Source organism: Anopheles merus, chromosome X (genome assembly GCF_017562075.2).
Source record: "Anopheles merus strain MAF chromosome X, AmerM5.1, whole genome shotgun sequence".
Taxonomy (NCBI): domain Eukaryota; kingdom Metazoa; phylum Arthropoda; class Insecta; order Diptera; family Culicidae; genus Anopheles; species Anopheles merus.
Window position 1 is genome coordinate 3,312,012 of NC_054081.1, and position 25,727 is coordinate 3,337,738.

General features: G+C 47.2%; 1 protein-coding gene across 14 annotated transcripts in view; it reads right to left on the reverse strand.

Annotated features, from left to right (window-relative positions):
- The window catches only part of LOC121590820 (leucine-rich repeat flightless-interacting protein 2), a 29,502-nt gene extending 5,968 nt beyond the window's left edge, over positions 1–23,534 (reverse strand). Inside the window, exons 1-8 of one of the 14 annotated variants that reach the window (XR_006004487.1) lie at positions 23,221–23,534; positions 21,129–21,332; positions 20,667–20,844; positions 16,798–18,548; positions 1,923–2,159; positions 753–1,055; positions 301–664; positions 38–190 (exon numbers count right to left, since the gene is read on the reverse strand). Coding sequence is in view for 13 of the 14 variants with exons in the window: in XM_041910846.1 (XP_041766780.1) it covers positions 38–190; positions 301–664; positions 753–1,055; positions 1,923–2,159; positions 16,798–17,172 (1,432 nt within the window). In the remaining variant the exon portion in view is untranslated. Of the gene's footprint in view, positions 1–37; positions 191–300; positions 665–752; positions 1,056–1,922; positions 5,201–9,017; positions 10,788–16,797; positions 18,549–20,666; positions 20,848–21,128; positions 21,333–21,862; positions 22,309–22,376; positions 22,507–22,549; positions 22,685–22,867; positions 23,082–23,220 lie in introns of those variants that run through there. The other 13 variants (XM_041910931.1, XM_041910846.1, XM_041910856.1 and 10 more) reach the window with 13 other exon arrangements.
- Positions 23,535–25,727: the final 2,193 nt, after the last annotated feature.

Sequence of the window (25,727 nt, forward strand, 5' to 3'; positions counted from 1 at the left end):
TTGCCCATCATGCACACACACGCATCACGCTACTTACGCTGCGCATCCTCGTAATCGTCATCGACGAGCGAACCGTTCATGGAGGTGTACCGCCGGCCCTTGCTCTTAATATCGTTCAGCTGCTGCTGCAGCGACTGCAGCTCCGTCTGCAGCTCCTGCTTTTCGGCCGCAAACTTTTTCAGTCTTACGTCTGTATGTGAGGGGAGGGGGGGGGGGGGTGGTAATAAAGAACAAAACATATAAAAACTTTGCCGCAGAGTCACGTGCAAAAAATAAATAAAATAAAATAAAAACACCCACCAAGGGAACCGGGCACGGATTTGAGCAGCTGCGCGTTATCCGCTGTGACTAGGGCGCGGTGCGCATCGGTACCGTCCTCGTTCTCCACCGTGACTATGACCAGCCCGTGCTGCTCGATCAGCGCGTCCCGCTCCTGCAGCTGGCCCTGGACGAGCTTCAGCTCCTCGCTCAGCTTGTCGTTGTTGCGCTTGAGCGCCTCCCGGTCGCGGCACTTCTCCCGGTACTCGCGCTGCAGCTGCGAGTGGGACTCCTCCACCTCCTCCAGCTTGTCCTTCAGCAGCTGTATCTGGTAGTTGAGCGAGGACCGCTCGTTGTCGAGCTGCGCGTTCGCAATCATCGCCTTCCGGAAGCGCTCCTCCACTTCCTGCCCGATCAGAGAAAGGAAGTTGATTAGATGGTCTTGTAACGGGAAGCGTCCACTCTCTCCCTCTCTCCCTCTCTCCCTCTCTTACCTTCAGCTCGTGCCGTAGGTCGCGCAGGCTGCGGGCTTCCTCCTCGAGCGAGTCCTCGCTGTTCCGGCGCGACGACAGGGCGCTGCCGCGCGTCACCGCATTCTGCGCCAGGATGCGGCTCGACCGGGGCGTCGTCGCGACCAGCGCGGTCGCCGGCTCGGACAGCCCGATCGACTGCTGCTGCAGATCGAACACCCGGTCCGCCGTCTGCTCCAGCTCCTTCTGCTGCCGCTCCAGCTCGCGCATGCGTATCTCGCGGGCCTCCGCACGGGCCTGGCGCCGTGCCGCTAACCGTGCCTCGGCCTGGTGCGGGAAGGCAAGTGCAATGAAAACAGAGCAAAACCAGCAAGAAATGCCGGATAATTAGACACAGGAATGATAATACACACGGAGATACGTTTTCCCGGAGGCGTAACGAAGATTAACACACAAATGGGTGGGAGCAGACGAAGAGTGGACAGCGTTTATAAACACACACAGAGACATATACATGTATATTAGCGATTGGAGCGACACATAAATAATACCTTCTCCCCCTTCCTCACTGCTGGACGCACCACATTGCGGCTACAGAAACGACTACGCTGGGACGTGCCTGGCACGCGACTGTCGGTTCGCCGGCCATTCTCCCAACCCGATCACCAGGCCGGCCCGAACCCGATCGAGCGCGTCACAATGCCAAAGTAAGCTTCCCGCTTGCAGGGCGGGCGAGAGTAACCTGATCGTTATTTTATTAGAGACACATGATACGACGACGACGCCACACCGGTCGTTGCGCAATGCACCGTCGCCCAACCCTTGGCATTTTGTGTGATCAAATAAGAATGCAATTTTTGTGTTCAGTGGCTCAAATTACTATCCCTCCTTTTTGCACCCCACCCCCCACTGTCAACATGAAACATAGAGAAGCGGCGAATGATGAGATGAGCAGAACAAATCATTAAAAACAGAACAGAGGACGCAAGAAAAGAAAGCATAAATTTGAGCAGGTTGGCAACATACACAACAACAAAAAAGCCCGACAATGGAATGTTCTTCTACCACCAAACACAAAACACATACACAGGGGTACCCCGGTCCCGGATGTTCCGGAAGTCCCGGTAGCAACAGACGCCCAGCCACTCAGCGCTGAAATTGACTTAAAAAAAAAAAACCCCCACAGACACCTACAATGTCGCTGGCCCGCTCGAGCAGCTCGACGAACGCTTCATCCTCCTCGGAGCTGAACTCGTCGCCGGTGTGCGACACGGACAGCCGATGGTACTGGCGGTGCGGTTCGTAGCCGCCGAGCTGGTACTGCTGCTGCTGCTGCTGCTGCTGCTGCTGCTGGTTGATCGCCGCACCCCCATCGTCCGGGTCCTGCAGCGAGGACGAATCGTGGTAGCTGTCGCTCCGGATGCTGCTGCCCTGCTCGGGTGAAGACGAACCATCAGCACCATCACCACCACAAACGGGCGCGTCGCTGGTCGGGCAGGAGTACTCGCACAGCGGCAGCTCACTGTTTGCCAGCTCGTAAATGTCGCCCACACTGCTGGCGTTGCTCTTGTGCTCGACAATGCCGCCACAGTCGACCGTCATGGATTCGATGTAGCGTTGCATTTTGTTGCTTTTTTTGTAATATGAAAACTACACCAACTATAGTGCCGAAACTCGGGCTCCCTCTTGGCCATAAACGAATTACACACACTCACACACACACACAACGCGCCCCAAAAAGATGACAGGAGCGTCGTGTGCCAAATGGGGTGTACACTCTTCCACACTGTGTGCACTTTGATTCCCGAAAGAACAATGACACACACAGACAGCAGTGCTGTTGATTGAAGGACGGACCAAGCGAGCAACACACAGCTCGCCGCCCTATTGTTTGTGTCACACAAAAGCGTGTGGCTTTGTGATTGATAGCAGTGGCACGAGAAGTATACGTGAGCTCCACACACACACACAAACGCACGCACACGATCGCACACGGGTAGAAGTGTTTGGCACAGTGTGTGCAGTGGACGGCCGATGACACACTGACGCGTGACACAGCTCGACAAACACAGGGGTTCACCACGGGCTTTTCTTCGATCAGGGCGGCAAGGGCCACTGTCTTTCGCAACTATTCGCACACACGCACACACACACACACGCTTCCCAATACGTCCGGGAGTGTTAGAAAACGGCCCACACACTAAAGCGCACACCGACCGTACCGCACCACCGTACGCGCGCAGACTGCTGGTCGAGCCCAGCGCGCACTCCCAGGTAGCAGCGATCGGGTAGCGCAGGTTGCGAGCGAGCGAGACAGCCCTAGCGAGCCAGTGCGAGAGAAAAGGCAAGCGAGCTTGCGGGCGCGCGCGAGTGAAAGTGGGTACCCATACAGTGCCCCGCACGAAATGATCCAGATGGGCTGGAGAGATGCACACAGCGAAAGAATACTGTCAACCCACGGGACATTATTGCACGGCGCAAAGCAAACATTCCAGCCAGATTAGATCAAGTGGGCGAGAGGGAGAGAGAGAGCGCGAGATCGCTCGCCTATTACAGGGAAGCCCCACGATACGACTTTATTTGGGAACGGAAAACTACTGGGGCATTTGCACTGATAATGGTCCAACAACTGTCAGATTCATTAACAAACAAAATTCACTGGCTTTACTAAGCCTGCGCTCTGGCACCAATCAAACAAAATGTATGGAATTTGACGGGTTTGAGATGAAGTTTGTCGTGCTTGCTCGAGATGTCTAACGGTGCACATCTCCATAGACGTCATATACGTTTGTCGGAGTCGGACATATTGGTAGGTTTTATTCATTACTCGTTAACTATAGATTTAACAGTTGTTCTTGGACAATAATTTGAAAACATAGAAAATATCACTAGACACTAGAGAGCTGCACAACAAATGTGTTTACCAACCTGAACATCGCAACAACAAAATGTTCGCCACGATCAAGGTGTTTTAATATGGCAAGGTGAAGGTGAAGGTGAAGTTTTTCAGAGCAAAATGACATTTCTCGATTTGACATAACTGTTCCAGGGGCTCCAGTATAAAAAACGGGTTGGGCTGGATAGGGGTAATGAAATTAGTATGATTGACAGATGTCTCCCACAATGTCGACCAGCAAAAGTGATAAAAATCAACCTTCTAAATACATACACCTTGACCACGATTGATCAACTGTCAATTTCATGCGCACGGTGAAGCCGTCCGCCGATTAATCCGACCCCGGAAAATCGAAGTTCTACTGTATGTCCAATAAATGTCAATGTGAACATCATTTACAACAGTGGTTGAAAAGTCCACAAGAAGTCAATTTCGGGAATTTAAATAAAACGATTTACCAGAATGCATTAATTTCATTGTAATCGTGTAAGTACTATATCAAAATCCATGTTCGAGTAGTTAGGAAGTCTTCATAAATGTGTGTGTATCGATAATCAGAAAAAATAAACTTCAGTTCATCCCCTAGATCCGTTATTATTGCGGACCGAGAAGAAACCGCGTATCTCAGATGTCCGTGTAAGTTGAATTAAGCTGTTCCCAGTCAAAGTTTAGCTAAATTTTGGGTAATTTTGATTTAGATGGGTGGATTAGGCCACTACATTAATTATTTGATGTGTTTTTGACTGAGGATTACAATTTTGAACCAATTTTGATTGATTTTTTTTGCAGTAAACAAGTGCAACAATTGCAATCAGTACAATTTAAGGAATTGCCTCAACAACTGTGACGCAAGGTATTGCCAAAATTTTATAAAGATAAGGCGCCGCGTATCTCGGAGACTACCTGTATCAATTCCAACTAGATGACAACTATAAACTGTCAAAATCAAAATCGTCCCATGTGGATTGGGTCGTATCTCGAGGGTCTTCTGTAATCTTAGTGAGTCTCTGCCGTGGGGCGTGTTGGCTTCCCCAAGTGTGCAAACAAACTTCATAGAGCTCATAGAAAACATTGTCTTCCCACTCGGGCGTTCAACGCCCATCTTTCCCCCGTGTTCCGGGCATCGTTCCAGATGCAATGCATTAGGTGCGGGCAACCTTCGGCAGCCAAAGGCCAAAATCCGCGCCGTGGGAAGAATGCTCGGAAGGCGCCGCCGCCGCGCGCACAGCTGTCGAATGTTCGGGACGCACCGAAAAGCTGACGCGAGCTCGAAGTTAAGGATGAATGGGAGCTGTGAGTAAGATATTACGTCAATCATCAAATAAAAGCAGACGAAAAGAGACCTCGGCGCAAACCAACGGAGCTGGTGACACAGAGACGCGCGCACGCAAAGTAGGTAAGGCGGAAAGGGGAGCCTCATAAAATATGACTAACAAAATAGAAGGCAACAAAAAAAAACACAGGAACTGCTAGAATCACAGATCAAGACATTGAAGACAACGCTCCTCCCCAATAGTGATGGGTAAATACAATTTTTTTCCGGAGTCGAATCGATCCGACTCCGGCACCCCTCGGAGTCGGACTCGGAGTTGCTCCGGACTGTTTAGCGGGGGGGGGGGGGGGGGGGGCATACGGGAAAACCCTCGGACTCATCAACTCCGAGTCCGGATCAGTCCGGATTACTCCGGATCACTCCGGATTACTCCGGATTACTCCGGATCACTCCGGATCCGGAATGACTGTTATCGTTTAGACAATTCTTGATGAGCTCATTGACTTTCAAGTCGTACATCGAATATGTACGAAAACTGATCCGGACTGATCCGGACTGATCCGGACTGATCCGGACTGATCCGGACTGATCCGGACTGATCCGGACTGATCCGGAGTGATCCGGAGTAATCCGGAGTGATCCGGAGTGATCCGGAGTATTCCGGAGTAATCCGGACTGATCCGGAGTCGAATCCAGTTATGATCCGGAGCCGGAGTCATATTTGCGCACCGGAGTCGGAGTTGATCCATGACTCCGCTCCGGATTACCCATCACTACTCCCCAATGTGATGGCAATAATGAGTGGTAATATAAAAGAGCTATTAATTATGGCTGACACTTTATTGGATGCGATCAATTTTAGGATGTCGCTAGCAAGCTTTAAGAAACTGAAATCCTAGAGAGAAGGAAAGGTCAACAATACCCTCGGCGTTTGAGAAACTTCAAAGTGCGTCAGCACCCACAGTAATATGGCTGATGGAAAAGAGAGAGCGAGAAAACTACAATCCTCCTCAGTTGTTTACAAAAAAACAATAGAATTTAAAACGTGCCCACCAGACCCCCCTGTCAATTGGTCACGTTCTGTTTAGCAAAGACCCGGTACGTCGTGTGTGCGTAGAGGAGCAGGCACAAACAATAAGCCTCTCTCATCTATCTATCTCTTTCTAGTCGGATGAACAAGTTGAACAATCAGAACAATGGCCACGGGAAAAGGTGAGAATTGTTCCCACGGGATAACAACCATTTCCAGCCAGCTTTACAACAAACTCAAGGTAGAAACACATAAATGCTAACCCTTCTCGTCTTTATGAATGGTGATTGGTGGTGGGTAGTGTAGGGAAGGTTGACAGCAGATTACATGCTCTGGTATTTTATGAGCTTCGCACTTTTAGAGCGGATAGATAGATTGTTCCTGAACTGATTGCATATTCTGAGACTTGGCAAAATTGTGTACAGTTAACTCTCTGTAGTCTACAGACCGCAATGGGTCCGTCAAATAGAAGATGAAGTCTACTACCATACGTTGTAAACGCATATCTAACAATTGCTCTTCGGAAGCTTCCGATACGATTGCAGATTCTAGCCTAGTTTCTAGACGATATCTTCGTATCAAAAATATCAGAAATACCTGAAACCAGAGTTAGAGAGTACAACACTGCAGACACCATGGAATTTGCATATACGGACCTAAAGAATTGCAGATTCTAGGGACCTGAATGCATTGAAATAGATCGAATAATCGAGACTGCAGACTAAAGAGAGTTCACTGCTAGCTGAAAATCCAAAGAACGGTAGCACAGGCGAGATAAACAAAAAAAGGTACGATAACGGGCATCATGCTTCTGAGCTACTGTCCAACCTTGCGCCATCATCGAACGCCTCTTGCTTCCATCGGTGGAATCTAGATAAGCTAAATAAGGCATCTGACCGAGCTACTGGGCGCGCGCATCCTAGTTTCCACACATCGCCGCATCACGTAGCACGCTTTGCTTCCGAGCCTGCTGCCGTCTTTCTGCTGCTCACATCGCTAGACTCATCAATAGTGGCGCGTTCTCTCCGACATGCCTCCGACCCAAAGCTCGATGCTTATTTACATGCTCTATTAACTCTCTTTGCGTTTGGAGTCGATAATGTGTGTAGTTGTGTGCCTTCCCTTCATCTTCTTCTATCCGCTATTACATGCCCATGCCTGTGCACTTTCTACCGGGTGCCGATATCAAAAAGGAGGTTCGTGTTACTGAGAGGGCCACCACCATCCGCCACCAGCGCCTTTGCATTGGGAACAGCATTTGCTAATCGGAGCGAAGAACCAAACTACCACAAAAAGGGCATTAACTTCGCATTGGCATCGGATGGACGGCGCCAATGCAAGCCTAAGCGTCTGAAGCGTCTCCCACCCTTGTAACTAGGTGAAAGTGAAATTTACTAAGCGACAGCTTCCTATACCGCGTGTTTCTCTATTGCAACTAGTTTAGCTGCTTGGGACGAGTTTGCTAGCCTAGGAAGTGAGATTATGTGATTCCAAGTGTTTTTGCATATCATAACCACTGTCTCGGTAAGAAGAGATCATAACCACGGGAATGCTTATTGGCAGGGTTTCTCTGCAATATCGCACGACTGTGGGTGGCATATACACGAAACAGTAGCGTACTGTCATATCCCTTCAGGGTTTCTTATGCCTGTTTTGGACACTGCGGTTGTACAATTTGTAAGAGATGCTTTGTGTTGGGATAAAGAAAGAACCCCGTTGGAAATGCAGTGTTACAATGTTTCTTTTTCTTCTTGTGGTATCCAACAAACCCCAACCGTATAGACAGTTCGTGCTAGGGGAAGGATTGTTTCAAATGGGAATAAAGTCACGTTCGATTTGATAGCCTTGGTTCGCCGCTATCTTGCTGGATACTCGGTCCCAGTCAGATGATATTAAATCCTACTGTGTTTTTTGATCTACTATTGGTCTATTGGACTATTGGTACTATCTACTTTTGATCAAATGTTGGTTATTGGTAATAAAAAAAAAATCAGATCGATATCGTAGCCTATCAGGCCTATTAAATAGCGTTCGGCATTCGAGAGGCATTCACTCAAACGATATTAATTCTTGAAATACAAATAAAGTTTTTATCAAGCAAAGATATTCCTTGAGCCAATGCTTTACAAGGTTTGTGCGAGCTACGCGAGATCATTCGCAGTTGTCACCCGTCCAATTATTTCTTGAAAATGAAGATCTTCTTCGAATCTTGATCTTCCAAGTAAATGTTTGAGGACTGATGTTTCAGATTCTATATAGGAGATTCAAAGATTCCTGTAGCTTTAGACCTTTGTGAATTTGAAAAGATTCATAAGTCTCTCATGGTTTAAGAGCCTAGATAGATTCATTAATCATTGTTTTAAGATTTTTCCAATTGTTATGTTTGTCTCTTGATTCTACTTCACTGCATAAGCGGATTGATTGCACTATGAAATAATCCGTATCACAGTGGTTACTTTTGGTGGTTGTAGATATTCACAAATCTTTTGGAATTCACAAACCCTGAAAGATGTACACATTCTTGGAAATTTAGATATTTCAGAGATCCACGGTTTTTTGTGATTCATAACTCTTCACAGATTCAAGGTTCTTTGAGAATAATAACTTTTTAGAGATTCGATTTGAGATTAGATTCACTCATCACTGAAGATTCATGTGAGAGAATATTCATCATCAAGCACAGCATTTCAGCAACAGCATCATGTTATATCTTTGAATTACTGAACCATAACAACGACTTCGGGACTAAATCATGTCTCGCGTCCAGCACACATCGCAGAGTTTGCGATGCTGGTGTACGCACACGCATCCCCTACACATTCCAGACCAAAGGTTGCAAATTATGCATAAAACTAGGGGAGAGCGAATGAAGTACGCACGTCGGATCATGCGCCTTTCGGGCAGCCGAATTGTCAACACGTGCGGTGCAACACAGCACGGCGCTAATTTTAGCCCACACGCCGACAAACAACGGAGACGTACATGAAATGAATAGTGCCCCATTCGTTGCCAAAACACAAACCCCACAGCATTCCTCCCCAGAGCCTTGGCTTTTGCCGTGCTTTGCCCGTTTTGCACACTGTTACTCACGTAGCGCCAGGTTCCCTTGATGGCTAATCCTTTCGGCTGACCGGCAGCCTCCAGCTCGAGACAGTCGCTCAGCGACGGTCCGCACTGGTGATGCTGCACCACCAGCTTGCTGGCGAGCGACGTTTGCTGCGGCTTTAGTTGAACCATTTTGGCTTTTTTCTCTCTTTTGCTGCTGCTTCACGTATGAGCCTATTTGATTGAAGATTGAACTGGAGTTCCAGGCACACGCTACAGACACGTGGTCCTTGTGATGGTTTTGTGCGAATTTCTACCAACTTGCAAGTGTACTTTTCATCCTAAAAATGAGTGACGACCGATCGGCGTGCTTTAATTTCCGCTTCCACCCACCAAACCACAAGAACAAGAAGCTTCTGCGCTACCGAACTGTGTTCCACGCTTTGCACATCACACACCACACTTCGCAACGCACCGATCCTGTGTTTCACGCACGCGGCGCACTCGTCGATTAAGCCAGCCCTCTGCACGAACTTTGCGCTTAAGCACGGCACGCGGTAAAGCAGCTGACAACACGGCACGGCCTGTGCGCGTACGCGACGACGTTGCGCACGCAGCATCCGCCGCTCGGTGCGTTTCTCTCCTGCCGGCAGGGACGACGCAGTTGAATGCTGGCGCGCGTGCGGCACGTTCGGTCAACCGGGAGTGACTGTGGCCGACCCACGGTTTGCCGATTGGCTTTTCCACTTTCCCCCGTCAAAAAGAGCGAAGAAGAGGAAGAAGAAGGGAAAAAAAGAAACACTCGCCGATGCGCGCAAGGAGATGCATTTCCGTTTCGAGCCGGGCCCGCGCGACAGACAGACAGATCGCCCCCGGGACGGGAAGACGCTGCACGGAAAGGACGGCAGACGAGCGTGATGCTCTCTCTCTCTCTCTCTCCTTCTCTCTCGCGGTGTGTCTGGCGGTGTGCGATGCGGATTTTGTTATTTTTGGACATCCGTCTGAATGGGTCGTGCGGCCGACGCTACCGCGTGTCTTAACGTGCCAAGGGGTGCCGTGTGTGCATCCGAGCGGCACAGTAATGCGTGTGCAGCAGCTTTTCTTGGGAGGAGGGTGTGAGTTACTTTTTTTTTTTTTGTTCTTTCTTTTGGGGCGTTGTATTTGGCACTCGCGCTGCATGCACACACGCACAGGAGAAACGAATGCAACGGCATCGACCTTGCGCTTGGCCGGCCGGTACAGCTAGGCGGACGGCAGCGGAAAGGCGAACGCTGCTCCGGCTCGAAGGACCAAAATGCAGGGTGTTTCGCTAATGTTGCGAATGCGAGAAAAAAAAATTATTTTTTCTACTACTACTTCTTCCTTTACAGTCGTTAGAAGCAGTAGTAGAAAGTTATATTTTTTCTCGCATTCGCAAAATTAGCGAAGCACCCTGCACATTTTAGTCCTTCGAGCCGGATCGTACGGCACATCTTACCAACAAGTCGTTGGTTCTAGTCTCGTACGGAATGAATCTCTTCATACATAGGAGTGGCGGTTCTGTACAGAGATGTGCAAGTTGAGCATGGGCGAGTGATTTGAATCTTTTAAATATTGTTTTTAATAACTCCTCTTCGATTCACGTTCACTGATCGCTGATCGGCGAGTCACTCAGCAAGTGAGCCGGATCACAAAGGAGATTATTCACAAACGAGTGCAGGATTTGTTGCATGGCGCAAAAGAGTGATTGAAAGAGTCGAATCCCTATAACTACTCGTTTACTCTGATTCAACTCATTCAAAAGAGTGATCGTTAGTAGATGAGTGTCTACTGAACTGTTATGGATAAAACTATAATATTCAATAACCATCCAGAAGCAGGCTTCAGAAACCCAAATCGGAACAAGAGGAAGACAATTTAGATTATTTAAAATGAGAGAAACTCAATAACATTCACAAGGACCTTTTTTTCTCCATTAAACGAAAAATAAATAAATTATTAATAATAATAATAATAATAAAAATAATAATAATAATAATAATAATAATAATAATAATAATAATAATGAAAACACAAATAGTTTTTGTAATATTTAACACAACACAAAACATGATTAAAACCCATGGCACGATCCAATGTAAATCAAATATGTCAACGAAGCTCCTCCAACCCTGCAATTGAACCATCGATTGCTGCCGGATTGTCATTAGAAAGAGGGAAATTAAAAAAAAAATGTAACGTTAATAATTACTCCGGAAACTAGATCAATGTATTGCACTTTAAATAGAACTATCTTTCCTCCGCTCCGCGCAAAACGCCCGCCCAATCCCATCGGTCCAACGTCCCCGTACCGCCAACACGCTAAACGCAAACTGCACGGGCGGGTACGTGGAGGGAGCAGCAGTACAATTGTCGTGTGCGGAGGATGCGACACCATCTGTCAGCGGGAACACCGCTGTCTGTCTGGTTTTGTCTTGCCCCCCCCCCCCCCTTCCTTCAGGCTCCAGCGGCTCCTGACAGTGCCGCGCCGGAACCGGATCGATGCGCGCGGAACGCACGCACGTCCAGGTCAAGCGTCGGGCGCGGTGATCTATCTTTAGCGCTGCGAATCAGACGCACCCGCGATCGGTCTAGCCGCCGCGTGTCAATGTATCACACACCGCGCGTGTGTGCGTTGCACGCATTTGGATTTCCCACTTTCCGGTGGTTCCAGCCCCCAATTGCGCCCGTCACACAAACGGCAGACAGAGATCACTCACTCACTGGTACATGCCGATTGATGAGGCGAGGGCGCCGCCATACGTCACCCATGTGGGAAGTCTAACGCAAGCGGCCCAAGGGTTTGGTTCCAGGATAGAGAGAGCATTCTTTGGCATTCCTTTCTAGTCTTTTTAAAACAATCCGTAGCTTCCGTTGGTTTGGCCATGTTTTCCTTTCTTTTTGCGTAATTGCCCCTCGGACAGAACAGGACGCTGGAGTGGATGGGGAACAGCGACAGAAAAGTGCAACACAAACACGACGCAGGGTTCAGCATACGGGGAGCGACACAGGCCACAGGCTCGGGCGCAAACCATTCCTTCTCGGAAGCCGGCGTTTTTTTTTTTGTATGCAGTCCCCCGAAGGGATGGGGCGGCAGCAGGGGTTTAATTTTAGCCACTTTTGCCGTAATGCGTACCAAGGGGTCCGTTGATGTCGTCGAGCACGGAAGCAGCACGGGCGCTGGCAGAAAAAAAAACCCCGTGCGCCCGCCAGTGTACGTGACTCCGCCGGTTTGGGGGATTTCTGGAAGACGGCAGACACACATTCCAAAACCCGTACTTCGGAGCTCATTGCAACTCATTTCATAATATCAATGTGTGAGCTGCGCAATCGGCAATGGGTCACACCTTTTTCCCGGGCTTCCGGGCCATTGAGGAGTCTGACGCACGAGGCGGCGATGGGCATTACCGCGCCACTGAGGCGTGTCGCCGGGGGGAGAGGGACCAATTACAAAGCATTTTCCCTCCTCGTGGTGGTGGGTTGCATTGTTTTTCTCGTCCGGCGGGGGAAACATGTCAGTCAATCGTTTTCCATCCCTCGACTCTGCGCGGCTGGGGAAGAGCGCTACACGCTGGCGACAAATGTGACAAAGATCGATTGATCGTTTGCGCGCAACGTGTTTCGTCTTCGTGCGGAGGGGAATATGTGGTGTGTGGGGAAGCCGCCCCCGAAGGGAGAAACAGGGAACCAAAGGAAAAGACAGCTGAGCCCCGGCCGATTTGACGCGAGTTTTCCGGTTCCGCTTTGGATTTTCGCTGCACTACTGCAGGGCCAGCAGTTCAACCCCTTTTGCTGTGCTGTCTCGGGTCGAAGTTGCCGCTGTTGCTAAGCCATTTCTTCAGGGGTAGCCCGTGCGCCTTTAGCAAACCTATATTCCGTCTCGCTTGCTGCTCTCGGGTTGTCCGTCCGACGAGTTCGGGGTAATTTGTAATTCTTCCGCTCGCGGCGTACAGCACATCCGTCGGTAGGTTTCGAACGCTTCTTGCTCGTCAACCAGGCGAGAGAGCCGATACTTCCGGCTTTTTGTTTTTTTGGAAGGAGCGCTTTTGTTCCTAAAAAGAACAAAAGTGTTAAAAGTGTTAATGACTAAGTGCGGGGTTATTTGTTTACTAGTCACTCGTTCGTCGCCGCTCGCCGTTGCCTTTAAGAAGATCGGTTGAATCGATTTGAGTTGAGGTTTAATGTTGCAGCGTAAGATCTTCATGAAGTCGATCTCATTTGAAACTAATACGAAAAATAACTAAATATATGGGAACAGAGCGTTAAATTTAATATTGTTGTGCTTCACGAATCTTTCGATGAGATTCATTCATATGAATCTTCAGCAATGAGTGAATCAAATCTCGAATCGAACCTGCAAAGACTCATGATACATCAAAATTCATAAAGATAGGAATCTCCAAAGATTCATGAAACTCCCCAGGTTCACAAATCTCCAAAGATCCACGAATCTCTGAAGACTCATGATTCTCTGAAAATCCATCAATCTTTAGACATAATTGATTTTCAAGATATTGAATGTGGGTCGGCCTCTTGATACAGTCGTCAACTCGCACGACTTAACAATATGTCCGTCATGGGTTCCAGTCTCTTCTCTCCGTAGCAAGGACTGAATATCCGGTTACGTGTCGTAATTGTTAAGAAGCCACGAGAGCCTGCAGAGATTTACATGATTCGTGGTAGGTCGTTACGCCAAGAAGAAGACTAAGAAGAAGTTCAAGCTGTAGGAATCTCTTGAGAATCAAGCACTTTTCGAGTTTCATTAAATTTTGAATCTCAAATGGAAAGATTCTTCAATCTCAGATTTATTGACGAATTAACGAATCTGGATCAGATACATCCAACAATAACATTGAAATAATCAACATCCCGTGAGTTGATCAAGTGAATACAATTTACGATTAGCTTACAAGAGGCAGTAAAAGTGTGGAGCTCATCTTTTGCTTTTGCCAGGAGCTCGATACTTGTTATCAATTAAATTTCGTGCGATACGACCAAGGTACAGCTCTTATCAGATGATGCAAACATCCGGTGGATCGCATTAGCAAAACCTTTTTTTTTTTGCCATACAATTTTGTTATCATGCAAGCATGCAAATGACTGTCCATTTTAGGCCCTTAGCTAGTTAGCGCTCGTTGTAGACTCAATTGGAATTCGATGAATTCTCCTATAATCGTCAAACATGCGACAGCATTCATCACAACTATTTACCAACAACAAAAAGGCAGCCCATTCCAGCCCGATCAAAACCAACAGATGCTTCCCGTCCCGCGAACGGTAATTAAGTTTTCAACCAGAAAACCTCATTTTTCAGCGGCAATAGAACGTTGAGTAAGAATAATGGATAAAGTCATTCAACATTATCTCCCCCCCCCCCCCCCCTCTCGTCCACTATGAGCGGTGAAAAATCGTACATTAAATAAAGTTCATCCCCGGGAGACCTTTGGGCTGGCAGCCGGACGAGTAAGCCCCAGTGTCCCCTAACCCCAAAACCCGAGGTAATGGCGTGTAATTTTTCTTCCCAAACGTTCAACACGATTACCCGGCCGGGTCGCTGCGCATCGCCCTGCGCCCGGAAAATCACTCCAATCGAACGGAGACCATTTTCCCGCGTTACGGGGCCGATAATTGCTGTCACTCGCGTTCTCGCATTACCCCCACGCCTCTACGCACCCAAAAACAGTTGGCACCCCAAATCCCGAATCTATAAAATCAATCGCCTCGACGGTGGCGATGGAAGAAAGTGAAGGAAAAGACAAATAAACGATCATTACCAGCCGACGACAAAGCCCGCGCGTTTTCCGTCTGCTTGTTGTTGTTTTGCAGGCAGCGGCAAAACAGAGGCCGGGACCGTGCCCGGAGACCAGTAGTAATGGGATACGGAGATCACCAGCACGCCCTCCCCCGTTCCCCGAGCCCGTTTTTCCGCGGTTCAGAAATGTCAACGCACCCCGCCAGAACGGGAAGCGCGGGGCGGGGGGGGGGCAAAACCACGTGTTCGGTGTACCGACCCACAAACGATGCGATGAGAGCGCTTGTTTCCCAACAAGGAGGAAACATTTTTAACGAGCTGATCCAATTGCGCGCCGTTGCCTTCCAATTGCAGCCGAGCCGACATAAAAAATGCATTTAGCGTGCGCGCACAGAGCATGTGGGCGCAGCTGGAAAACATCCGCCCCACACACAAACACACACACACACACTTCGGTTGCTGCTTCTTCGTCCATTAGTGCGGGGTTTGTATCCGGTTTGCGAGGGCAGCGCGTGTTGTGTGTGTATTGGCGGAAGTTTTTGGGTGGAAAGCCGGCCTAGGGTTTCTGGCCACTATTGCTGCTGCTGCTGGAGACGTTCAGCCGGCGGCCCCATTATCGGTCTGGATGACGGGAGTGATCAATAAAGTTCTCGAGATGACACGATCCATTATACGGACTGGTACGACCCATCATAGTGGTTAGAAGCTCAGCATTGGGGAGTTTGAAACGGTTCACAGCTTCATTCAAGCACATCCTTTCGTTGTTTTTCGCTTTCACACTACCTACAAGGCTTCATCAAATTACGTTAGTGCTCTCCAAACATTGTTTGATCACGGACCTCTCCCTTCCCTTGTCAGCGTTACTTAATTGATGGATGAAGCCTTATCATAGCTCTGATCATTACACATTAGTTGTATCATTTCTAAGTGTGATGATCCAAACCATTATGTACCATCTTAGATTCATAGCCAATATTTTGATGTTCTGTCTTGATGAGGTGCTTGTGCAAATGAGATACATTCTTCTTCGTAAGACTCCACCTGCTCCAATTTCAAGACTATCTAAAATATCCAACGCCCAAGATACACAACAACAGAGTTTTTGTTTGGTTAGGTTTTAGGTTCACTCGAGGACACGCCTATTTTATCAAGAATCCCGGTATTCTCCTAGGACTCGACTCCTTGAGAGATCTTCTCCCAGAAGGGTTTACTTTTCAATAGTTCCAATTCCTTCTTGGTACTCCTTCACTAGATCCTTAATGTCTGCATGCTTTAGCTTGTAGGCGACATGCCTCTGGACGATATGACAACATGACTCAGGTCTGACATGCCTGCAGGATAGAGCAAGGCTCCAGGAATAGTTAAGGGTTTAGTTGGTAAACATCCGGAGACGGCTCCCATCCGACTCTGACCATTTCGGACCCGACTTCGGAAGGTAGGTATGTACGTTCAGCATTATCCGAAGTCGTTCGAAATCGTCTGGAGCCGTCCGAAGTCGACCGAAGCCTTGGAAACAAAGGTCTTAACAAAGCCTTCGACAAAAAACACAACGAAATGAAATCCCTGCTCACAAACACAGTTGACTCCGATCGACTCTGGACGACTTCTGACGACTCCAGATGCCTTCGGACGCATTCAGACGACTCCGAATCTGGAATTCAGAATTAGTGGTTCTCATTTTTCCAGGGTCAGAATCCGTCTAACAATAGTCGTAGTCGGATCAGTGCCGTGGGTGCGCTCCAGAGAATACATCATTATCCAGAATCTCCCTTCGTCCACTGTTTTTCATCTCTGTAGACGTTCAATAGTAATAGTAGCAACACTCAGTCGACACTTTGGAGGATCTTTCCACCAAAAAAAGAGAAACCTAAAACCCAGCCCAAGAAGTATCTTGCCAGAGAGAATGCCTGAAACTTGGAAACCCCTACGGTTAATCTAATGTGTACGCCGCTTCGCCTTCAACTCCTTCATGGTCTTTAAACGCAACAAACGAAACCATCCGTGTACCTATCAGTGGCCGCCGGGTTGCGGGTATGTCTGCCGTGTACGACTTACCTCCTTTGCGATCTGATCGAGCGCCTGATCTTCGGCATTGATGCGCGAATTGCCGCGACGCCTCCCGCCGGCACTCGGGCTCTCCATCCTGCCGCCGCCTGCTGTACTACCGGTGGCGGTGTGTGGCGTCGTGTTACTCGTGTTACTACTGTTGGTGGTGCGTTTCTGTTGCTCCTGCTGATCGAGTAGGCCAAGAAATGACGAAATGCAAAAGATAAATGTTGCAGTCGTGTGCGCTGGTGGTGTTGTTGGCACGCCGCGGTATATGCCACCGGGGCCGGTTGATGGTGGTGGTGGTGTTGGTGGTGTTGGTGCACGAATACTCTGCACGGTGTGGGAACGACTGGCGCACGCACCCCGCCAGTCCAGTAACATCCGGCCCGGGGGAACACAGGGGCCACAATCAAAAAAAAAAAAGCACACAGGCCGCACACGCGCGCGATCCCGGTTTTTTTTTTACGGTTCCGGTTGCGAAATGCGAATGTAAGAAATGCTCTTCGGGCCGCTCTCCGACGTTCGATTCCTGTTCACATCTGTTCACATCTGCGGCACTACAGCACGGGCTCGTCTTACGTCAACAACAAACAACAACAAACAACAACGACGAAACATAGAACAAACAGAACCCCCTTACACACTGGCTGGCCATGTGCGCGCGCGGCCACAACCACACGCACGCAACGGAACGCACGCTCGGTCAGTTAGTTGCTGCGGGTTAACTTGTTGCCGGTGTGCTGCATTTTCTATACTTAGCAGCGAGCAGTGGCGGCGGGGCACGGGAAAGCACAGGGATTTACTATTTACTCAGCACGATGGCGTCGTGCGGGCGGCGCAGGCCATGCTCACTAGAATTTGCCCTCCCGGATGGCCTGCGTTTTGCGCACTCGGAACACTCTCTCTCTTTATCTCTCTGTTGTTTTGCAAATTGAGTTTACACACATACACACAGTACGCACGATTTTGTTTTTTTGTTTTGTTTTGTTTTTGCCGCTCCTCTATCGTCTGTATTTTTTGTTTAAAGTTGTGTTTCAATCAACGGGGGTTTTTACATGTACATCAAAGAAGAACAAAACAAACCAAAAAAAAAAGGGAACTCCTAACCCTGCTCAGATTCAAAACCTATATCACAACGCTTTCTGTGGCGCTAGCAGGGCAAACGCGGTTGGCTGCTTACTGGGCGCAAAATGCAAACTTTTCTAAAATATAATACTTATGCTATATATATAAATATAAACACTGTACACGCTGTTTCGTACTATAAATTGCACTTTCAATTACATTAATACGCTCATAAATACACACAATTACACGCACACACACACACACACAAACGGGAGACGGCAAAGCATGGGGTTGGGGAGTAGAAAAAAGTGTGTGGTGGTTTGGGGCGTTCCGGCTAAATTTTACATCGTATGATCACATTATCCGTGGGTGTGCGCGGTCGCGGCGCCGGTAGAAGTGTTTTGCTGCTTGCACTGTGCACACTTACATGCCTCCCGCTGCGGGGGGTGGGACGGAGGCAGGCGGTGGTATTACAAAATAAAACACACGTAAAAGCGAAGGTGTAACAAAATCAATCTCTGTCCCTCGAGCCAGCCACGCTCAGCGGCTACCCAAAGGGGGGTCTGTTTGCGATCGCGCGCGCGAAGTCTTCCGTGCGAATGATGGTTCCGCCGGTTGCGGAATCTGCGAGTTCAAACTGTTGCAGGGGGGCGACGTTACAGTCCAGCGGCAACGACACGTTCACACATCTGCACAGTCGCGCAGCAAGGTGGCAAGTTTTGTTGTTTCGTGTTTGCAAAAGCGGGTTCCAAACATTTTCGGGCGTTCCGGGGTGTGTGTTGTAAAGGGGCAATGATGATGATGATGATGTTGTTGATGGTTCAATGTTGTTGTGAAGCGTGTTGCACCGACAAAGGGCCGCCGAGTATTTTTTTTTTGTTATGAAAGTAAGAAAGAAAATATGGGAAAGAGAATGAGTTTAAGTGTAATTCCCTGTACACGATTTGCAAGTGCTGCTGCGCGGCTAGGGGGTGCTAGTATGGCGCAAATGTGATCGCGGCTGCTAGTGCTAGTGTAGTGATTTCCAGCACCGTTTCCGAAGGGTGTGCAACTTTTGGTCGATTTGAGTTGAATAATGCGCTTGTACTTTATGATTGTTTTTTTTTTCTTGTTCTTAGAATATAATTGTATTATTGCTAGCAATAATGCTGTAAAACAGAGGTACAAGTATTGATCATATTACAAATTGCAATGTCGAATTGTGCGGCGAAAACCTTGCAGACGTCTTGTTTCGATCATGGACACATTTTGCATAATCGTACATCGTTCGTATTTTTGAGCACGTGAAACATACACTCATCCAAATTTGGTTTTAGTCGACTTCAATTAAGAATATAATAAACGACTTCTCGAATCGAAATCGGCTCCGGAATAAGAATCGAACTAGGAATCGCAATTTGCTGCGGCAACGGAAACAGGATTAACTGCAGGAATTAGCACCGGAACGACAACCAGCTCTTGCATTGAAATAAGAAGTTTGAGAAGTCGAAATCAGTCCGGGAAGCTCCATGAGAATGGATCGTTTGAAAGTAAATTTCGATTCTTTGTTGCTATCAATACGTAGCATCCTATTGGACTTAAACGCCTATCCGAAATCTTCATTTTTCCCATCACTAGTTAGTAACGATTGCTGTCGGTGGCCAGTAACGTAATGTGAATCGGACGACCCATCAAAATACCATTACAAAAGGTGCTAATTTGTACATAGACACATCTTTGCAAATCTCAATTAAAAGTGTAATTTCTTCTGAAGCGTCTCTGGTACAATTTTAAGATCGTATTCATTGTTTTTCGATTACAACTGAATGTGCCAGAGATATTGCTACCCGCAGAAATTAGTCAACATTTTTTATGCATTTTTAAACAGCAAAAATTAACCGCATTCGTTAACTTAAGCGAAAAATAAACACGAAAATATCTACTTGTACATACATTTAAGACACCTAAATTCTAAATTACGCGCAAATCCTTCAAATAAGTATTAGGCAAAGCAGAATAAAAAGTCTAATGCTTCAAATAAAAAAAAATAAACAACCACAATGTCTTGCGTAAAACATATTTGGACTCGATTTGATTTATATACGATTTGATTTTAACGATAAAAGCTGCCTTTTCTGCTTTTGCTAAGGAATTCTACAGAGAATTTACCTTCTTTTAATGTGTTTAAGGACACCCTCCCTGAAGAATGATTTAATGGTTTTGGGAAAAAAAAGAAATTACTTGCACGTTCAATGATACAAAATGTGGACCATTTTGTTGTTACAACGAAATTATTCACACCTCACTGCTTTTTTCAAGCAAATTACGAATTATGCCGTCCTGATCATTACAATGTACGTAAATTGCATTGCATTGAAAACTTTAAAGATCACAACGACTTCCTCAATCTTATTTTGATTTTTCTTTTGACAAAAAGAGACTCGTCGTTATATACACACATACATGGTACGGTAATTCCCGTTAAAATAACTTCAACGTTTCACAAACTTTTCTTATTTCGCACACGTTCAAGATCAAATTCGACCAAATTTGACGACCCTCCAAACGAACCCTTGACAACAGCGGGATGATTATTTGTTTGCCCGCATCTAACGCAAACAGTTTGCAACGTACAACACGGTTATTGCTTAAGCACTATCAGACACTTTATCTACAATCAAGCAAAACACAGCCAAAACACGGCAAATCTTTTACTTTACGCCTCGACGTTGTTAAATGTTACTGCGGGAGGGCGAAAGAAATAAACAAACGGGCTACGAATTGACACGCAATTATTTTACCACCCACCGGGGTGTGTGTGTACGTACATTATTACGCTTTCTTCGATGACCCATGGTACCACCGAGGAAGGAAAAAAAAACCGCCTGTTCGAGTACAGTAGGTTCAAAAGCTTTCACACGCGCTGCTCATTCGCTTCATGGAGAATGGTGTTTTGTTCCGAGTTTCTTTAGCAGCAGAAAGGGACGAACGCTGTGTTTACGACCACTGCTGGCCCCGTCAGTATACGTACCCCAAAATGTGTGAATGATGAACAACAACGTAAAAAAAAAAAATAAAGAAAAACATCCAGCAACACAATTCAAAAATGCCATATTGTGATCGTCGTCGTCGGCGTTGTTGTCGTCGTCGTGGTCAGTTTCGAAAACGATGCGATGCGTGACATTATTAGCAACATGAAATGATATTTGCAAAAAAAAAACGGAAAAAGATGAAATTAAAACTTTAACACCCATACCACACCCCTCCTTTGTCGTCGTCTCTCGGCTTACCTCGTTTGGCGAAGGGCACACTGAGTGCACTTTGCGTAAAGGGAATGCTCTTTTGAGTCGTTGTTTTATGTGCCGCAAATTCCCCCCCTCCCTTTTATCTTGCGGTGCTGCAGCGAACGGAAAAGGAAAACCCAAACGCAGCTGCGGCTTTATTTCTTCCGTCCCGATCAAATTTGTTCTCGAAAATGTGTCGCCAATCAAATCCTAAAAAGAAAGAAAAGAAAAAAAAACGGCATAAGGAGAAATTGAAAAACTGGTGTTCATGTTTGCATTCCACAGAGGAGAGGAAAACATCCATTTGCTTTTCACACATATTCGCGCAAAGGTGTCAAATGGTGTCGACCACGACCAAACGCCTATATGGGGTGGTGGAACACGATTTTGTGGCAATTGATTGTTGAAGAAGCTGGGGCGGCGACGGCGGGCGATTTGCTGCTGACTCACAGGAGACTCACTCCCCGCACACACACACAGGCGCGCGCGCGCAGGGACCCAACTCCCGGCCAAATAAAAATATTCCCGAAACAATTGAAATAGCCGCTTCCCTGCCTCGCTCTCCCTCTCCCACTGTCCCACTTTCTGTGCGCCAAGACGGACGATGACGACACCGACCGACCGAAGGCAAGGGCCGGGACACTGGGGCCGGTTGGTTGAGGGGTGGACAAACATTGATCGAAGTGTGTGTGCTGCTGCTGCTGCTGCTGCTGCTACTTTACTCGCGTGCGCCAGCTTACGTGTTTGCCAAAAATGCTGCAAGAGGTCGAAGCGACCAACCCGCACTGTGACACCTTTTGTGCACTGCACGACGTCCTATGGGGCCACGACCGAACCGCACAGAACCCGGAACACAATCAGATGTTTCGGCCGCTCGGCTGCTGCTGCTGCTGCTGCTGCTGTCCACCCCGTACGTACGCGGAATAGTGGTGAAAGAGGGGGTGCGGGCAACAGCAGCAGTAGTAAAAAAACACACACACACACACCACCACTACACACAGCTTCCGATTTACGCTGCTGTTTGGTACGTGTGAGTGCGTGCGTGCGTGCCTGTGTGTATGCGTGCGCGCATGTACGAGCGTGTTGGAAGCTGCTCGGTGGCTCGCACTGCGTGGATGTATGTGTGTGTGTACGAATTTAATGTGTTTTGTAATGATGAAGAGGGGCTTTTTTTTCTTCTCGTTCTCGTTGTCTTTTCATTCCATTTTTCTGTCAACTTTAACATTGCATTGCAAGAGGCACCACACTACGCACCGTCCAATTGCTCACTTGCGGCACACACCAGCTCAGACCTTTCACAGCTCACGCACACGCACACGCACAGTAACAGCCACAGTTTTCTTATCGAGAACCTTCGCCTTTCTTCCTACTGTGGCCGCATCGCTTTTTGGGCCCAATTTTTTTTTTTTTTTTTTTTTATCACATACACATGCGGGACGGACGGGCACACTTTTTCTGCTTCCCTTTTCGCTCCTCTAGTGGGTGCCGGGGGGACTCGTGGGAAGGAAAGTACGACCCAGGAAACGCACGGCTTTTTATCACGATTCTAAAACGGCACACACTCACACATACGCACACGTGCGGGGCGCGCTATTTATTTGCCTATTTTTTTTTTTCCTCAATGTTTTTTGATAGAAGAAGGCTCCGTGGTTTGCTCGCACGCTCTTCCTCTCTTTCTCTCTCATTCTATCTCTTTCGCTCTTGCACACATACTCCGCCCAGAGTTAGTGGATGAAAAGTTTCACCTCCGAATCGGATTTTTCCGCTGCGTCCTTTTTCCGGGTGATGCCGCAACAATGGCAAGTGGTTTTTTTCCTTCTGTTGCCTTACCCTCCTTCAGCCGCCGACTGTCTTCAGGCCCGTTCTCATTCATCTGGCGTTTGCAGAGTGTACAGTGCAAGCTAAGCGAGCGAGCGAGCGAGAGAGAGCGAGAGGGAGAGAAATAATCCTCCCGAGCTGCTGCGGAGAGGTTGATTGCACAAAAGCTCTGCGGGCCTCTGCTGGCCTTTCGACGAATGGTTCCTTCCTTTTTTTTTTTTTGGTTAGCTTCGGACCCGTTTTTTTTTTGACTGAAATCACTGCCAAACGGCCAACTTACCCGTACGTTCAGCACGTGTGCGCGAGCGTGAACGAGGAAACACACGGGACGAGCGACGGTACGCGCAAACACGGCAAAAACAAATGCCCGTCCGCGAAATGGGTTCGATTTTTTCGTCGCACACCTTTTTGGGACTCAGGTCATTTAGGTTATGATTCTGCCCACCAATACACTCGCATACACACATACACACACGCACACACATGCACGGGCGCAAATGTACGGGCCGCCCATACGCAGTTACGCACACAGCTGAGCAGGGCGCACATTGACGGCGCCTGGGAGACGTGGTGGTGTGCGTGTGGTCGCGCTGCGTGTACGACGGGCGACGGGTGCTTGACGGAACGCGTACTTGACGAAAAGGTTACCTGACGAAAGGCGGCGACGGTGCGGTTCGAGCAGCTGGACGAAGTTCGAGCAGCCACGCAACGGTCACTGCTACGGGCACATCCCGCGAGGTTTTCTACTAGCTTTTGTCATTTAGAAATATTTTAATTGAACGAAGGGGTTTTCTAATCATGATGAAAACGGGTTGTTATTTCATCTTTTTATGCTTTCTTTGCTTTCGTCCAAATTAAATCCCTCTGAAAATTATACAGCAAAATTGCATGCGGTGAAGGTCTGATATAAAAGAACCTCAGCGCACACAGGGTTGGTGTCAATGCTTCATAAAATGTTATGTTATTGGACTGTGAAAGTTTAATTCGGGATTTGACAGCTAATGTCGGACGTGTGATTTCGTCGTTCAAAGGAATCATTTTTTTCTGATTTGAAACCATTCAAATGATTGCAACATCAATCGAAACAGCACTTCACAGCACGTCCGATAAAATCGCATCTGCCGGCACACTGACACCAGCCTAAGTGCTCGAATGTCATGTCTCATGCATGATTGAGGATTTCAAACGAACAGTTCGCATGTTTCATCCAGAAAGATATGGTACCGTTTAAAATACTTTTTTTTCTGAATAATTAGAGAAATTGCAGTTGTCGGAGCAACCAAAAAAATAATTTCATTTTGAGCTGCACGACCGTTTAGCATCAGCTGCCAATATCGAAAGTGGTTGAAGCGCATCTGTCAAATTACAGTTTGACAGTCAATACAATTTCGCTGTTTCTACACAGCAGTGCGATGATCGCGATTGTGAAAAGCGCATGCAAAATTGCATATTAAAATTAACAAACATAAAACATAATCATATTTATAAGAGATTTTTGCAAACGAGAACATTTAATACATTTTGAAATTTTTTTTAGCTCACTACAAACGTGCAATTTTCGGTGTTTTCCGAGTCATCTTCCAATGCGGGCAGCATTATAGGGGTTTCCTTATAATTTTCCAATGTTGAAAACATTACAGAGTTCTATGAATTAGTTTCCAATGTCAACTACATGTTTGACTGTTTGTGAGATAGTTTTCAACAGCTTTCAAATGTTGTATTTACATTTATTCGATATATTACACATGATTTTTACAAACTACAAGCTGAACTGAGTTTGAGAGTGATGTGATGTGTTGAAAATCATGTGGAAGAATTGAAATGTTATTGTGATGCAACTACAATAGGTGACGATTCAACTCAACAGCGCAGGATACTTTTTGCGATTCATCGGTAGTCAATACCATTATTGTGGCATAATGCTTGAATACGTTAACGATACTCGGGACTACGGATTTCGATTACTTGACTCGCCAAAACTTCTTCGACTTCGTCTTGCCACAGATTAAGCTTATATGACTGAAAAGTGAAATATTCGTAAAAAATGAAATCAAAAGAAGCTAAATTGGTTTATAGATATCTCAATTAACAAGAATCGATTCCGGAATCGAGGTCGATTCTCGAATTCGTTCCGGAATCGGCATTGATTACAGCGGCCCGAGAATCACAATCGGCTCGGGCATCGAAATCAGCATTGGCTTTGGAGTATCCATGAGCATGGACGATTTACAAGTATATTTGGATTCCAGACGCTTATTCTGATTCTGATTTCAGAGCCGTTTCGGAATATATTCCGGAAACTGATCCCGGATCCATTATCCCGAATCGATTGCAGAAAGAAAACCTGAGCTAGCCGAAATGTTTCCATATCTAACCAACAGATGGCACTAACAGAGTTTTGGCTATTTTTGAAATGCTTCAGCCGTTAACCGTCTGCCCTACGAAGCCCTTTAGGATTCCTTTTAGGCCGACTGCTTGAGTCATTTAGATCTCGATTAGGAGTCGTTTAGAGCTTTGTGGCGCATAGTTACCGCTAAGTAGAATGAAAAGATCATGTGAATTGTGGTGTCATACACCAGTTTTGATATCGTTGGAATACTATTGATGATCCAGTTTATTGTACGTAAGAAATCATCTCATTTCAATAGTCATACTAGGGCTCGTCATAGTCATAGTAGGACTACTGTAATATGAAGGCTCTGGGAGAATTTTAATAGGTAGTATTTTGAAATCTCGAATCTCTGCGCTGACTTATCTTTGACTTTCAGCGCCGGAACAGATGGATGT